Consider the following 17,037-nt stretch of genomic DNA (forward strand, 5'->3'; position numbering starts at 1 on the left):
TGTTCACACCTCTTCTGTTCTAGTGCAGTAAGATCTCACCAAAATAAGAATCTAAAGAACACAGTAAAAAGCACAATTCTTGCTGATATTATTTCTCTAATTTGTGCTTCCACTTTCTCTAAATCAAAAGTCACCTGTGCTGAACCCTAACTGCAGGTTTATCGTACTACAGAGTACTTCTGTTCCTATGGTGCCTATAGCTTATGTAAAAATCCCAACCCCATATTTTGGATTGTTACCTGCAAGCTCTTGGCATACAGTGAGTTACAACCTCCATTAAAAAGACAACTGACATGAAATCTGCCTAAAATAGATTTTTCCATGATATACAAACCAGTCAATGATTTAAACTTTTAAAAGTTGCATTACTTTCATATTTCTAAACTACGACCAAACTGAGTGTAAAAATTGTTCTGCAATTTCCATTGCTACACAACTGCCTGGGCTTTTCCCCCCTCTGAGGGCTGGGAAGTGGAGGTTTCTCGAGGGAGTCACACATCTCTCGCCTCCCTCAATAGTCCAGCCTCAGCCACTCTGCAATTGTGCCAGCCTGGCGCATCAACTACATGACTTCCAGTAAAGATTTTTACAAAAGCTGCTGGTGATCAGGGGATAATATAGTGACAGTACTTCTGCAGTGACAAAGAAAATTTTTAACAAGTGACCAACCTTAGGCTAAGCAACTTTTCAGTGAGATTTTCTACATTAAGTCAAATGTCAGTCATTACACAGACTTGCTCATATACAACAAGCACACGTACACACAGCGTATACATCATGTGTATGAGCAAGATTAATTAAAAAAAAAAAAAAAAGAGACCCTGCAAGATGTGCAACCAGGTGAATACAGTTACTGTATTTTCTCATCCATTATGTATCTTACAGTGAATTTTCTCACAGGCTACCATAGCAAGGGAAGGCTGATCTACAGCCCCCTGACTCTCTGAAGGGCGGCAGACTTCCTTACCAGCCTCAAACACCTTTGAACATTTTTTCCTGTGCACAGCGGGCCCTTGTCCTGTGCTACAGCCTGACCACCCACTGTTGCTTGTTGACCAAACACACAGTGCCTGGAGCCCGCACCGACACAACCAGGATAAGATTCCTTTCAAGGACACCGCATTGAGAATTTCAATTTGTCTAGGCAAGAAATTAGGCAAGCAGAAGAAATTACTGAAAAATTAACCTGCTCAGCAGACGAATAACTGCATTTTATTCTTTTTCTTAAGTACTTTTTCCTTCTAGCCTTATATTTTATAGTGGTCAAGAAGAAAATGGGTTGTTTTTCTAGAAAAGAGATGAGCGTGCAATATTTAAATTGATAGAAAAAATGGTTTTGGGAGACATTTAAAAATGAATGCTTTTTTAAATCTTAAGGTTAGTCTTCATTATTGCAAATAATGTATTAATAATGAAACTATTTTTCAGTTTACTACAAAAAGGGTAACTGGGCCTATTCTAGTGGTGTTCTAAGTATTTCACAGCCTAAGGCCTTACTGTCAGCCCTTCAGGCCAAAAAAATTCTGAAACAAGAGCCAAGCATTCAAGTCCAGCACATAAATAAAAATGACTTCATTTTACTAGCACTAGCTCCAGTGGACATTAAGATCATCAGCACTTTTGGAAAAACTCAATTTAACTCAATTGCCCGAATAAGGACTAAAAAAACTGGAGCAAACACAAAGGTAAAATTCTGGCCACTGTAGAGTTTCACTCTATCTTCAGTCATACTAATCTTTTAAATTTTGATTGTAAGCTAGCTGTGTTGCTTTTTAATCCCAATAGTTACTCTCTTTATAGTACTTTAATACTATTTAAATTATTATATAAAATACGAATGCCCCCTGAACAACTTAAGATGCTGGATTCTACTAAAAATTCTAAATTACAGCTAAATTACAAATACAGGTAATAAAAGAGGAAAATGAATCTGCTATCAGTTTTTGTACTGATCAATTTTTATTCTCTGTCTCACTTTTTTTTTTTTTTTAATTAATAACCCATTAAGGGTTTGCTTGACATCTGCTGTCAAAAGGGTATTTCTGCTATGGACAGGGGATGTGGTTTAGACATGAAATGGCTCCCAGCTGCAAGAATTCTTCTTCCAGATGTACAGTAAGCAAAGGCAATGGAAGAGAACCAGCTGCTAGGATAACAAATTGAAAAGGCCCTTTTGACACAAGCCTTGCCGGCCTGTCTGATCTAACAAAGATGGATCATTCATTGCAAGGTGAATAGAATCTCAGTGTGGCACAGAAGAAAGAGCAACATGGTCTAAGCATCCATTTCTCTCTTTCACACTAAGTACAGCTGCAGTTACTCTGGCACAGAAAAACCCTGCAGAGTTTTTAACAGTATGTGGAGAGCTGTGCATCATACTCAGCACTGCAAAAATTAGACTTTTTTCCAGCATTAAGAACTAAAATAGTAATAATTTTAAAAAATATCACAGTGACTGTACTAGCATGCCTCTGTTTGGAGAGCTGGCTCCACACTGGGAACTTTAATAGGTTGTATATTGTATATTTTGTAAGCCAAAGGGCAGTAGAAAAACCACACTACAACCATGTCAGTGTTTTCATTTACAGCTGTAGTTTTTAAACAGGTTAGCTATTAACAGGTAACTTATTTGCAAAAATATTACACAATATCTCAAAGATTTGCATCACAGATGAGTGATTTAGGTTGCTCAAAGAAGACAGGCAAAAGTGGTTTTAATAAGAATTTGTAGGAGTGAGACTTGACAAAGTTTGCAACAACCTGTTAAAGAACTACGGCTTTCTCAGCCAGTTTGACGATAACTGGATGGGAGTCCCTACCCATTTTAGTTCAAAGGATCATGAAACCTACTAAGCCACTATTAAAGTCTAAGCAAATAACCACTGGCCACACAGAAAACAGTCTTAACCTCCACAGCTTGTATCCCTGATACTTGCATTAAGAATCCCATTGCTTAACTCCTTTTGGCTATCTGCCCAGTGCCTCAGGCAAATTTTAAACTAAACCTCATTTATTTACATTTATTTTCACATCATTTTATGTCATTATGTTCTCCATGTTTCCTGCACTCCAACAAATCTGGGAAGCATAAACCATAATGAAAAACTACAATTATGCTTTAATAATAGAGGAATTACCAAGTATAGTTACAATTAAAAAATACGTAAAATCTTAACTGAAGGAAACCATTTAGTATACAGGTACCAGAACTGAAAGTCCCTAGATGTCTACAAATCACAAGATCAAAGGTCAAAAGCAGCAATTCTGGCTTCAGCCACTACAAGGCATAAAATGCCAACACAATTCAGTTTACCATTCAAATATGTATTTCTAGAGATCTAATAAATACTGTTTTGAGGGAGCATATGTTCTTCCATGGTAACCTTTATATTCATGGCTTGGAAAAATACTCTTTTTCCATTTTTTTCTGTCTCACGCATCTCCTTTTTAACATATCTACATACTAAGTAACAGCAGCAAACTGGCTTTACCTACTTCAGGTCCTCCCTGGACAAAAACAGTGGGATATGACCAGATAGATAATACTAATTCATCTATGCATCAGGAAAACTTCATAACCATAAAAAAAAGTTTCAAAAACAATAAAAGAGCACAACTGCCTATTCCATTAATAAGGCAGATAGCATTTTAAGTTTTCTATTTAATGCAATAAATCCCTATATTTACAAGCACTACTACATAAGCAGAGCTAGAGCTCCGGCCAGTTGCACATGGGTCCCACATCTACAGCGGCACTTTTAATAGAAGAATCTGAACATCAGAGGAACAGGAGAATGGCGTAAAACAAGGACAGGAGCATGGGAACTCTATGCTTCAGGTATCCCCTGTACTGCCTCACTACGACTTTGGCTATGCTGTTTGGTCTCTTTGTGCTGGCTCTTTATACTTCTGTGCAGGAGAAATTCTGATCTGCACTTTCACTCACTCCTTAAAACATGTGGGCTTGGATTCAAACAGTTTCTCATAATATGAACATCACATACCTGCATTTTTTTTTGCCTCATAAATGAGGAAGGTCTGCTACAGCAAGAAATAGATAGGCTAAAGGCAATGATGGGTGAGTAACAATAGCCATATCTTAGCACATAATGAAACATTAATCTGCATAATGCAAGATTAATCAGCAAACCAACAGGGTTGTTTAGACTGAGGGGAAACATTACATCCATACACATACAGAGTTATTGCTCAAGGGAAATAATACACTCCTGAATGCTGCTGTGAAGTACTTCATACACAGGAGTTGAGAGAATTTCCCGTCCTACTTGTACCCATTGAAATAAATGCAACCAATTAACTAATGATCAGATTACTGTATCTGTTATGATTAATGTCTATAAAAATCAAAGGAAAGATTCAATTAAACAATTTGCTGCTGGCAGTTGAGAGCTTTTTAAGTCACAACGCCAAATTATTTGACAGAGCTTAGCACAGCTTGATATACCCTTTCAGGTTTTGGAAATAATACTAACACAAGCTGGATTAACTGGAAACAGACAGTATTGGAAACACACAGGATTTCTGCTGACCCCTGAAATAAATTCTGAGAAAGAACTCCAAGATCATTACAGTCCTGTAAACTTGCCATGGTTCCTTCTTGCAGGTTGCATCAGAGACTGCCCCATGCTATGATACTAAATGATACTTTGCACATCTAGGACATCATTCCAATTGCTGAGTATTTCTTACAAAATAGAGTTCATCTCTGGTAATATACAAGCCCAGAGCTTTTTTAAAAAAAGTTCTTGTGATACTACTGAAGGATTAACACTTAGATCAAAAATACATACTTAGATATCAACCTAAATCAAACATATTTAAATATATCTCTAACACAAAAATTTGTGATAGCACCTTCCAATACCTTGGCATCTAAATTAGCTCACTCTTCTCTTTCAATCTGCAGACCCTTGGAAGTGCAGCTATTAACAAGAGGGCAATCATCAGGTGAAGACCCTAGAGAGGATGTTAGAAAACTAGACTTAACTTCTTGTCAGTATTGGGAATTTTTCCTGACTGCCATTACTATTGGCCTGGATGACATAAGTCACAACCCCTTACAGACGGTAGGAGATGCTATTTCTATATAAGCAAACGAATTATTTCAGTTGTAATGACTAATGGGTCAGCCTTCTAGTTGTGTGGAGACAACTGGAACAATTTTATCCCATATAATATACGACTTATACTAGTGACTAAATTTGGAGTAAGTTCTCCTTAGAATTCACTTAGGATTGTGTTTTAGCTTGTTTAGCAAATAATTGCAGAGTGAATCTTCTCTTCCTGAATACATCATGGCCAGCAAATAAGTTCTTTGAGAATATCTGCAGTTTGACAACCAGCTGCAAAAATCCTATCCAGAATGTCTAAGGGTTTAAAGAAACCCAACCTTATTCAGGTAAGAAAAGCAGAGACTTCATCTAATTCCAAATCCATTTCAAGTAGTAAAAGTCATGTGTAATGACTCAGAGCACAGTTCTCCTTTCAAAACTAATAAAATAGCAGCAAAAGGCTTTGGCACAAGCTCAGCTGAAAGGCGAAAAATTTTGCAGAAATGTAAAAATAGATACAATCTGCTAACTGAGGTTTAAGTTTACTATGCTGAAAAGTTTTGACTCAATCAGTTTGAACCCACAGATTCAGTTAGCAAAAGAATTAAGGTAAGAACAGCCAGAAATAGCTGGTATGCTCAAGGTAGAGCTACAATTACTGTCTGCTTGTTCCAGCATTCATAATATGAAGACTGCCATCTGCTAGAAACAATGGAAACCTAGAAAAACTTTCACGCCCTTTTCATTGGAATATCAGTCTTATGAGCCATCTCTTCCTACAAATTCTTGATAAACAAACAAACAAAAAAAATCTTTTTTTGAAGCACGTGTTACGTGGAAGACTTAAATGTTTGAAAATTTATTATTATTTTATCTTAGAAAGAGCCTACGAATTTATGAACATATAAATAACATTTCTAACTTGTTTAAGTTGATTAGATTCCAGAGTCTTGCATAACCAAACTGAGTAAAACTCCACACTTTCCCTGTTTGAAAAGCATACACCTATTAAAGTAGATTAAAATGCATGCCATGTCTCCGATCACAACCAGCATTGCTCTACGTGGTAGTTAAAATCAATCCTTCTGCGTTTTTTTTTTCTGTCTCCCACCTGGTGTATGCCAAAATTAAAGATCTATGGAAAGCAAAAACCATGCTTAGCAACTTTCCTTTGTCCTACTAGATACTAAGTGAGAAATTCAATCAGCTAGGATTGATTCTTCAGTATTTTAAAACCTGTGCAAAAAACTATAATCAATAGAACACCACACAGAAGGCTGGAAGAAAACAATTGGAATTCGATGAGCTGTTAGCATTTCTTTCATACATGCACAAAATATTAACTATCGATACATGCATTTGCTGGGCATTCGAGTTATTTAAATTCTTCTGTGAGCCTAACAAAGCTGTAACTTAACAGCCCCTTTGATATTAAGGCTGAGGTAAGCAGTTTTTCGTTGCAAGAAAATACCAAACAGGTTGAGATTCTTCAAGACAAATCCAGGAATTTAGACGCATTTTCCACTTATTCACTGGAGCCTGCACATCAAGATTTCATAGACCACTAAAATGTTTCAAGCACTAGGTATCTTTGTCTCTATTTCTCTTGCTAAAAAGATGAAAAATGGCCATACAAAATTTTGCAAGTGAGAGAAAAAGGAAGCTTAGAATTATTAACCATGGCTGTTTTCACAAGTGAGTTTTGCTCCTGGTAACTGAATGTTGTGAGGCTGGTGGCGACGTCTCATGAGGGGCTTTGACAAGGAAAGAAGATGGGGAGGTTTTGGAAATGTTCTGATTTTTGACCAAGATGCCAGGAAAACAATTTGGCATTCCAGCCGGTTCCACAGCACTTCACACTGTGCAGTGGAACAAAGATGGTCTGCGCACACTTTTAAGCTAAAACTTACTGACATCGCTGTCACAATTGATGTACCCTGTGAACTCCATACCTCATGTCACAACCTCTGCAACAGAGAGTTAAAGCCTCCTGCAGAAAATTTACAGCACATTTCTGCAGCAGCTCCAACTCAGAAAAACCTTTGTGGTTTCCCAGAATACAACACCTTATTTGGCTGGGGATATGCATGCACTAACACTAAACATGGGAGTTACCTATAAGCCAAGGGATGCCAGATTCCAATATGCCTATTCATTTCAGAACTGGCAGCAAACTCTCTAAGACTTCTTGAGAAACAAGGCACTGCTTCTGTTTCCTAATTTGAAAATCCAGTTTTCAGATTTTACTACTAGAAATGTCAGGCCAGCTGCCTTCCAGCTACTGGAAGGCTTTTTATACCTGGGCTAATGTGATAGATCATGTTAATTTGTAGCTAAGTTGCTGCCACACCTGCAATACTTACACTTTTCTTTGAGGAGCAATGTTGGCAAAGACAATACAACTATGTATTCATATTGGTCTTAATAATAACTTTGCCTAAATATTCCCTTTGTCCACCTCACAGGTCTGTGCAGATTCAGTGTAACCTGAATTTTGAAACTGCACACAAACAAGGAACAAGAGGACTCCATAATATCACTCACTACATATGAAGGAATTAAGCATTATCCCACTGTGCCCCAATGTCCTGTGTATCCATATACTAACAGAATATCTTGAGACAAAGAAATCTAACTGGTAGATTCAGAGAACAGTCCAAACTTGATATGACCTCAAAGAAGTGTTTCAAGAGGACAGTAAACCACGGATAAATGATTGAAACTTAATGCTTTTCCTATGTAAAGAGCTTAAAAGTCATAAGTTAAACAAAAAGAAAACTCCAACTACTGTTTTGTTTTTATAATAAAGAAAAAAATATAAGTCAGTATTCAACTTTGCAAAAAGCTATCTAAATTGATGGGGAATAACTAAAATATCCTCTGTAGACTAGAACTTGTCAAATAAAAGGCAATGCCAAATTCCTAAATGTCAAATATACATATATATATATATATATATATATAAAGGTAAAATAAAAATGTATCCTTGCCTTTTTGTTCTTTAACATAGCTCTCCTTACAGTTGTGCATGAGCTGCAGAATCCACTGATGTTGAGCACCAATGCACTGCCAAGCTGGGTCCCCAGGCGCATGAAGATCAGAAAGATATCTGTAAAATCCAGTCCAAAAATCACAGCTCTGACTTGACACACTGAAGGCCTCATTAAAACAGACCAAGGATGTAGTAAGAAATACTTTTTCTTTTTTCCACATAATTTTAAAAATTTAAGAATAGGTATTAAGATACACTCCCATCCACTGCAAACAGAAGTTTTGCATTCTCCCTTTTTCAATTAGTGAAGCAAAATTCCACCGAAAAATTTTTACAGAAATAAAAACCCACCTGTATCTTTAAGATCATATTAATGTATTTCCAGTTGTGCCTCTAGTAAAGTATGCAGGAAACCAAACTCTTTATCTGCAAGGTTGCAGTTTAGTGCCTCAGATTTGAGTGGAACCAGTGGCATCTCAAGCACATAAAAGATGGTATTTTTCTTCCTACTGTATATGTCCTGATTGTATCATCATGTAATCTTAACAAGCAATTACAGAAAGAATTAATTTCTGGTAGCTCATTAATTTTAGCACATGCATGCACAAACGCATGTAAACCAAGTTCCTGCTTGGCTTTTTGTTTGTTTGTTTTGGTCTGGTGGTTTTTTGTGCACACAGTGCCTGAAAAAAAAGAGCAGGGAGAGAACAAAAAGGATTGGGGCATCTAATCTGCAGAAGCAAAACAGTCTTTAGGGAGAGAGGAGTATTAGAAGCCAGCTGTTGTGATTTTGAAGAGAACACAAAAGAAATGTAGTCTCATGTACGGCACTCAAGACTCTGACAAAGTACTTTCAAAAGGGTATTTTCAAGAAGTGGTAGCTGCTCTACTGTTTAAGGCACTCTTATATTCTGCATTAATGAGACTCAGGATGGATTAAAAAATTCAAGATGCTTAAGGTGAACTATACTGATACGTTATCTCAAGCAGCGCAGGGAATGTTTAACTCCCTCACAAACGCTGTTTTACTACAATAATACCTAATGTTAATTAGGACTGTGTTGAATTCTGTCTTCTTTGACAAACGTCTGCAGCACTTGAACAAAAAATAAACTGTCAAAGTAGGATTGGTTGGATGGACAAGAAAATTACACAACTAGCCATTTTGACAGGGTGACATTTATAAATTATGAGCTCAAGTCCTTCTCAGTGTTATGTTGGGCTTTAGTCTTTTCTTAGACACAAAATTAAAAAAAAAATTACCACTGGTCATGAAATACATACATCTACTTGGCTGTTAAGTGCTACGGTAAACTGATTCTGAACAGTATAAAATAATTAACAGTGTAAATATCCTAATAAAATGAGAGGAAAATATGAATTGAAGCCTAATCATAAACATTAAATATCTGAAGGAGAAAAGGACAGTACTTTAGGTTTTGGTCAGCCTTCAACTTCAGAGACATACAAAACAAATGTATCAAGGAAGAAAAAACTCTCATAAAAATCACAGGGTTTATGCAAACTATTTTACAATTCGTATTTTGTTAATTTCATTTTTGCTGAAGTCCTCTGAAGAAAATTTACTTCATACCTTGCCTTCAGAAAATTTACACTAATATAACCATGTATATTTAGAGTATTGAAACTAATGTAACAATTTTGTAGGCTGGGATTCTGTTGATTCATTAGAACTAAATTATTCCACATTCATCCACTCCCTGCTCTTCTTCATTATACTTTCTACATATGGAATACATTTGGTTACATTAACACAGTCTGCTTTATCATAGGCTGGGCTATTTTTAAAGATTCAACAGTTCAAGGTAGAGGGGCTAGAATAAAAACCCACCTTAAAAGCAACCAACCAAAACAGCCAACCCCAAAAACCCAACCAAGAAATAATAAAACACAGTCCAAACCAAAAAAACTCACAAAAACCCCCAAACAAAACTCAACCAGAATCAAGCACATGTACAACTATGAGTCTTTCAAAGAATCCTTGGAAAAGGTCATACAACCTGGCTTAGGCTAAGCAGCTGCTCTTTAAAGTTTTCAAGTGATGCAGAGAAAAGGACTAGCCAGTGCTGCCTTCACAGACACAAAATGCTTAACTATTCATCTTAAAAAACAATTCCATTTAATAAGCAATATTTATGTACCATCCAGAAGAATGAGAAGCACTCTACATAAATGCACACAAGTCACTGTACTCATAAACTCTCATGATGCAAAGGGACCTAAGACCCCAATACCGCACTTGGGCCTGTGTGGCTGGGCCTGGTGCACACACAAAACACTCAAGACCTTGTGCAGGTGTCTGAATTTTACAAATGCTTCCTGCACAGCACATTTGGTCTGCTTCTTTTAAGATAACTGATAAAAACACTGAGATTGTCAAGACACACTAGGAGCACTAGTAGCAGCCAAACCTCAAAAGCTTTCTAAACAAAGCCATCAAATGTTCCAGAGCACTCTAAAGTTTGGCACCAAGGTCTCAAAGGTTAAAGTCTACATCAACTGGTCTCAGTAGCCCTACAGCAGACACTAGCTTTGTGAAAAACAGCAAATCTATAAATGTTAATGAAAACTGGGGAACTGGTTCATATTCATGAAATACAAAGGAACTACATTGTTTAGCCTGAGCAGTAAAAGAGCCAATTCCACTTTCAAGCAACAGAACAGTCTGGATTAAAACCTCCCTGTTATCTGACTCAGGATGATTCCATTTCAACATCAAGTCAAGCTGAAGTGTAAGAAAAGTTAATAAGGAATCTATTTTGAGGTATGCAAACTAGGAGTAATCATTTCAAACACAGCTTGCAATATGTTGGTTTAGAGAAAGCAACAGAATTTCAACATGCCTTAAAGATTTAAAAAAATTAAATTCAAATCTTAATTATGGTTCATGAAATTGTTCTCATTCAAGAACTGTTTTTCAGTCATTCAATAAACAGTCCAGTTTGCCATTATTTATATAATCATAAAGTCTCAAAATACTCACAGCTTTAAAATCACTACTTAGACCACATTAAAACTAGTCACTACCCCATTTAGGAAACATTTAAATACACATCTAACACCATATGTCTTATGAAGGCACTAGTCAAATGATTACCTTATATAACGTTTCTGATCATGCAATGTTGACGGAGTTTCAAGCAACTTATCCAACAAAAGTTCTCGTAAAGCTTCAATTCTGGTTTCAACTTCAGCATAATCTAGGAATAGGGAGCAGAAATAAATCCAACGTGTCCTTCAGCAGTGTTATGAACTGAAAATTATGTTATTTTTCTAGGGTATCAGACACTTCTGGAGTTAATGTGGAAATCAATATAAATCATTTTATAACAAGCCACATCTGAAAGTATTATATATGACAGCTTTACAAACCCAGAGAATTAGACTTTAAAGTCTTTCCAACAATATATGAGAGAGATACTCAAAGTCACATTTTAATTACTGTAATCTTTTTTTATGTCCAGTAATATCAAGCCTGAATAAATAAATAAAATTGGCTGTGATTTCACATTTTGTAGTAAATACCTCACTCAGAAAACTTGCCAGAAATATTGCCTAGAGTAATTGGCTCCTATAAATCCATAATTTGTATGGATGAAAATCTGTATCAAACCCACATAAAACTCTTTGGTCTCCTGTGTGCATTTTAGCCTTTAAGTCAAAAAAACCCCAAAACCACTAAACAACAGAACCCATATCTTACATTTTTTGAACACTTGAACCTCTGTCTTTCCAAAGAGGGACTTGGCTTTTTCGTAGTCATTAATAACCACATCGTAATCGCCCTTAAAAACAAAACCAAGCATTTTCATTTGTTAAGAGAAAGACTAATGTTAACAGGCTACTTTCAGCAAATAGAAAACTAATTTTAAAGGATTATACCTTCTGGATATTTCTTTCAATATTTAAGGGAAGATTGAAAAGAAATTTAAAGCGCTGAAGAACATTAAGCGCATTTCTCGTTGAATCGGCTTTGTCCTTGCGACCCAGCACTTCTTGAAACAAGGTATCTGCTGTGTTACTGGCTCCTATTTCAAAAAGGGTGACAGTAAGAAAAAGTAGAGTCAGTAATCAGTTGAAATCACAAACAGATTTTCTTTATTTTAATGAGTTATTCAAGGGTTTTTTGAGAGCAAATGAGTAATTATTGCTGATTTTCATACTTTTTTTTCCAATTGTGTTAACGTTTTACAACTGCTAAAATTCTATTTCAAAGTGAATCACTTAGCATTTTAATGTGGTAAGACCCCTGTGAGATTAAAAACAATCACTCTTTCCTATTTCAAATGCTTAGCTTTGCTGCAGATATCTTATAGTTTGCTTTGGCTCCAGATGTACATTTTACAACCAAATTATGCATCTCAGGATATAGAAAAAGTCATAGAAAGTTTTATTTTTTAAAAAAGTATAATTTCGTTTTGGTAATTAATGTCAGAGCTTCTAAGTTATCACTGGGTTTTGCAAACATTTTTTTTATATTTTCAAGTCAAGTTTTAAAAATGATTAACAATATTTGAGCCACTTGAAAGTACCAAGGGTTAAGACAAAGACAGTATCATGACTAAAAAAGTCTAACTAGCTGGTCACTGTAACAGAATGAATACAAGTTGCCTTCATATCGCATTAAAAGTCTTACAGGCTTCATCACACACAGGATGAAGCCTTGGTCAACAATTTCATATATATTTAAGTTTCTATACCATCTACGAATACTCTTCAATAAATACATTAAATATAGCCCTAAAACTTTTTCTATCCAAACTAAAAAGCATTCTACTTTCTAATAAAGATTGCTTCCTAACACAGAACAATAAAATTTCACTTATTGTAGAGAAGACTTACACTGCATGTGAATATTTGCATTTTTCAACTTATGACTTACTTTTAATTAACCAGAAAAAAAAAAAAAGAAAAGTGGAACTGTTTCAGCCTTTTTGATCATTGCGTGTAGAAGTTTCTACATTATCTGGTCTAGTGACTATACTTTAAGCAAAGATGAAAAAAATTACATCAGTCTCGCTGGGTGGCTTGCATGCCATTTTCTCTAGTCAACACTGTGGGTGGCCTGCTCATGTTAAAAGTAGTCTTTGTAAAATAATTGTTATATCTAAATAATGTTTAAACTTTGTTGAAATTTTGAAGCCTTGATGTAAAAAAAGTTTTGTCAGGACATCTATTTCCACCACATACTATTCAGCATAGAAGACTTTAATCCATTAAGGAGAAATGCACAATGAAAACAGTTAGCTGGACATTTAAATACAGATCACTGTTAAAGTATGATTTTTCTCAAGGTTATAAGAAATGATTGTTTTGTAAATAGTAAGTAACATTTTGTTTGTTTGAATTCATATGTTTCTTGTCCATTCTTTTAACAGCCCAGAAGCAATGTGCTGTAGCTGGGAATTGAAGTTATATTCACGAAGTTGTTATTTTTTATTCAATGCAAACCTTTGTTAAAAGGTAATAGACAACTGCAGGAAGAGCACAGTGACTTCTACCTTCATCTCTTTATGAACTAGTTTGCTGTACAAATCTTCAATTCAGGTAAATGATTCTATTTTTTTTCCCCTAAGGGTACTTTTCTGTTTTGTAAGAAATTGAAATATATCAAATTACTTGTTAATGTCTTAATGAAATTCAATACTTCATGCAAAACAGGTCTATCTTTTTAGAATTAAAATATTGTAATATTTCTTCCCTCCTCATCTCTCCAAGTCCTTTCTACAATAACCTTTAATAATAATCTTTATCTCTTGATTACTGATGAACCATCCATGGAAAAAGTTTCACTTCTTATATGGACTAACTATGTTTTCAAAATGGATGATTCATCTATAGTGCATGAATTTTTTTACTTCAAAATAAATGTCTAGTTATCCAACAGTTGTCTGTCATAGAGCCTGACAAAAACACTACATAAAGGAATTTGATTGATCTCCTTTAATGTACAATTCTTCATTAAATTCATTATAAGACACTGTATATTTTTAATAACATAAATTTAACTGCTAGTTTAGCAATTAAATTTAGCAAAAACTCCAAAAATCTATAATTCCAGCTAAAACACCAAACTGTTCTTCTACTATCCCAGGCCATTTCAATTTAATAATTTGGAACCCTCTTAACATACATTCAGATGATGTGGAAAACATCCTCATTGTTAAGGGTTTGTAACCAAGCTCATGCAACAGCAGTTGTCTCTCAAAACATGCACCTACAGTCCATAAAATTCAAAATTCAACTAAAGAATTGAAGTCATTTTTGAAAGCAGTCCTTGTTACTCATGGATTATGGAAGCTTTTCAATGGTCAGACAAGAAACAAAGCTTTGATCCTAAACTACTTTGCATAATATTATTTACTCTTTTTACATCCTTGTATTCCTACTTCCCTGCCTCCCACCCATCGTGACTTGCAAAGTATTGTGAGGAAAAGCAGCCAATTCTTTTCATAGCAGAGCCAAACTTAAAACCACTCTGAAGTGTCTGGCACAAGCTCCTCTACAGATACAGTTTGAAAAAGACAGTTTGCATTGTCTACATACGGAGTTCAGCCACCATTTATCAAATGAAACAGTAATTATATGTTATAGGTAAATTTGTCTTATATTAGTGTATATAGGAAAATATCACAAACCTAAATTTTTGCTTTTTCATTTAAAATCTGTCACATGATTTAGTACAAGGGAAAGTGCTCTCCAAGGAATCTGTGCTTGGTGCATGACATGGCATAAATACAGAGTACTAAGGATTGCACTGGAAAATTTCAGCAAATGCTTCTTTTTCTCCTACCCTAGATGTACCAAATATTATGCACACGTAGAAAGACGCTACAGTCTTTATACAGAGGTGTGAGGTTTTATGTGGTGTTTTTTGGTGATTTTTAAATTTTTTGGCAGATTGTTTTTTTTCATTTCAGGCATCAAGATGAGGGAATTACAATGTTCAAACTACACCTTTATTGCGAGCATTAACGAATCCCTACTGAAAAGAGCTAGAGCTGTTCACAAAACCCCCTGCTTTCTTTGTGCTCCCCACACAAACACACATACAGTCACTGCTTTCTTCATACAAGACAAGAAAAACAGTGAACTTCCATGTCACTTTCTTGATTTCATAAAACACACTCAGACTTTCCAACACTGAGTCAGCTATCTGCATGTCATTCCTGCTTATTGATACAGCACTAAGGGAAACATCCCTTCCTCTGTGAAAAAAATCACAATGAAACAAAGTAAAATTATCTTGGCAGAAGTCCCAGAATTAGAAAAAAAGAAAAAAAAAAAGAAAAAAAAAGGAGTAACTTTTTTGATCTTATGAAACATACTGAACTGCAGCACATTCAAGCCATCTCTCTCAATTGCAACCTTTCAGCTAATACAGAGAAAGAGAAAACAAAGTACTGACAGCTTTTCAAGGTTTCTACAAAGAATGCTCATGCCAAATAGTCTAAATGCCAGCACATTAAGTAAAAAAGATCCTGTCAATAGACCTTGTTATTGCAAACAGCTTAAAAATTGGGGTTTTTTCTGCTTTTACTTGAACGTCTTACAGTCCTGGTAATTAGCTCAGCTCATCCTTCTACAGTTCTGTCTATCCATATAGTTCTTCTGTTTTCCTTGTCCACTCAACATTGAGGTGCCACCAAAATTAATCTAAAGTAAATACTTTAGAACATCTTTATTTTGATATTTATTTGCTTTGTTATCACAAACACTGCCAAAGGTCATGGCAAACACTGCCACTTATTTCAAAAGATGCATTATCACACCCTGGAACCACTATCACCAAACAGGGAAGGGCACAAGAGACTGTACTGTTTTCTACTTTCTACAATATTCCTAGGAAAATATTAAAGCCTGTTAGAAAGTCTAAAGTCCATAAATAGTTGCTGCTGGAAGGACAAAACTTACTGTTCAGTACATTCTCCAGTTTTTGCGTCATGGATCCTTCTACTTTTTCCGTTCCATCCGCTTCCAGTTTTTGATGGATTGCTGGAATAAAGTGTCTAGTTAAAATGCAGAACATTTTAATAGGTGGGAACACATTACATCAAAGTGACACTTTTAAACATTTTTAGAATTAAAAATAAAGTGTTATTTTTCTTTTTAGACACAAAAAAATACAAATATGCTTCATGGCAGCAGAGTCTAGTGGAGGACAGGGCTTAGAGCCAGACATTGCAGAATTTTAACCATTACTTTGACATAGACTTCCTTTATCTTGTTGAACGAGACAGTAATGCTTAAGGAAAAAACCCACAAATACGTGGACAGAACAATCTAATAGGTATTATAATCGAAGTTAGCCACTTTTTACAGGTATTAAGTAAAATTTGTATTTTGAAAAGTACCATTTAAACACATAATACTTCTGCTTTGTAAGTCACAGATGTCACCAAAAAGAAATTACCAATAATTAAAGGGTAGAGAGTCACTGGGAATTTGGATGATCCCAAAATCAAGTGCTAGAACACTCCCCAATTACTTCTTTTCATCTATAAAAAGACACTCCTAAAATACAGTTTAAGAGTTTCTTGGAGCATTAACCATTATCATGATGTTTCTGTGTAATTTTGCTCAAAACAACAGGAAAACAGAGGGGAGGTTGCTTTATATATATATATATTTAAGATGCTATTTTTCTCCTGTCCTAAAATGCCAAAATCCTGAATTCTTATTTCTATATGGTATTACTAATGGATGTGGAAATGCCTAGTATGAGCACTAATTTTCTCTTTTACTGTAATTTACTCTAATTTCTTTTTCAGGGAGGGGGAGATTTAACAGCATGGCCTGATGACACCATCTCACTCTGAAAATATGAACAGTGAATGTAGTGTAGATGGTCCTCTCTTCTATGTCCCCTCTCTCATGCAGCCCTATTTCCCTCTTGTACTGTTCAGCACAACCAGAACAAACCAGTACTTCTCTTTTTTTTTTTTTAAAGCA

At 35.4% G+C, this 17,037-nt stretch overlaps 1 protein-coding gene across 2 annotated transcripts in view; it reads right to left on the bottom strand.

The window, feature by feature from the left end:
* EXOC2 (exocyst complex component 2) overlaps nt 1-17,037 on the bottom strand; it is a 128,234-nt gene that overhangs the window by 64,619 nt on the left and 46,578 nt on the right. For both annotated transcript variants that reach the window (XM_069008219.1, XM_069008221.1), the window contains 5 exons: nt 16,000-16,080; nt 11,968-12,113; nt 11,789-11,870; nt 11,183-11,285; nt 8,063-8,181 (listed from right to left, as the gene is read on the bottom strand). In XM_069008219.1, the coding sequence (XP_068864320.1) occupies nt 8,063-8,181; nt 11,183-11,285; nt 11,789-11,870; nt 11,968-12,113; nt 16,000-16,080 (531 nt within the window). The remainder of the gene's footprint in view (nt 1-8,062; nt 8,182-11,182; nt 11,286-11,788; nt 11,871-11,967; nt 12,114-15,999; nt 16,081-17,037) is intronic.

Source organism: Aphelocoma coerulescens, chromosome 2, assembly GCF_041296385.1.
Source record: "Aphelocoma coerulescens isolate FSJ_1873_10779 chromosome 2, UR_Acoe_1.0, whole genome shotgun sequence".
Lineage (NCBI taxonomy): Eukaryota > Metazoa > Chordata > Aves > Passeriformes > Corvidae > Aphelocoma > Aphelocoma coerulescens.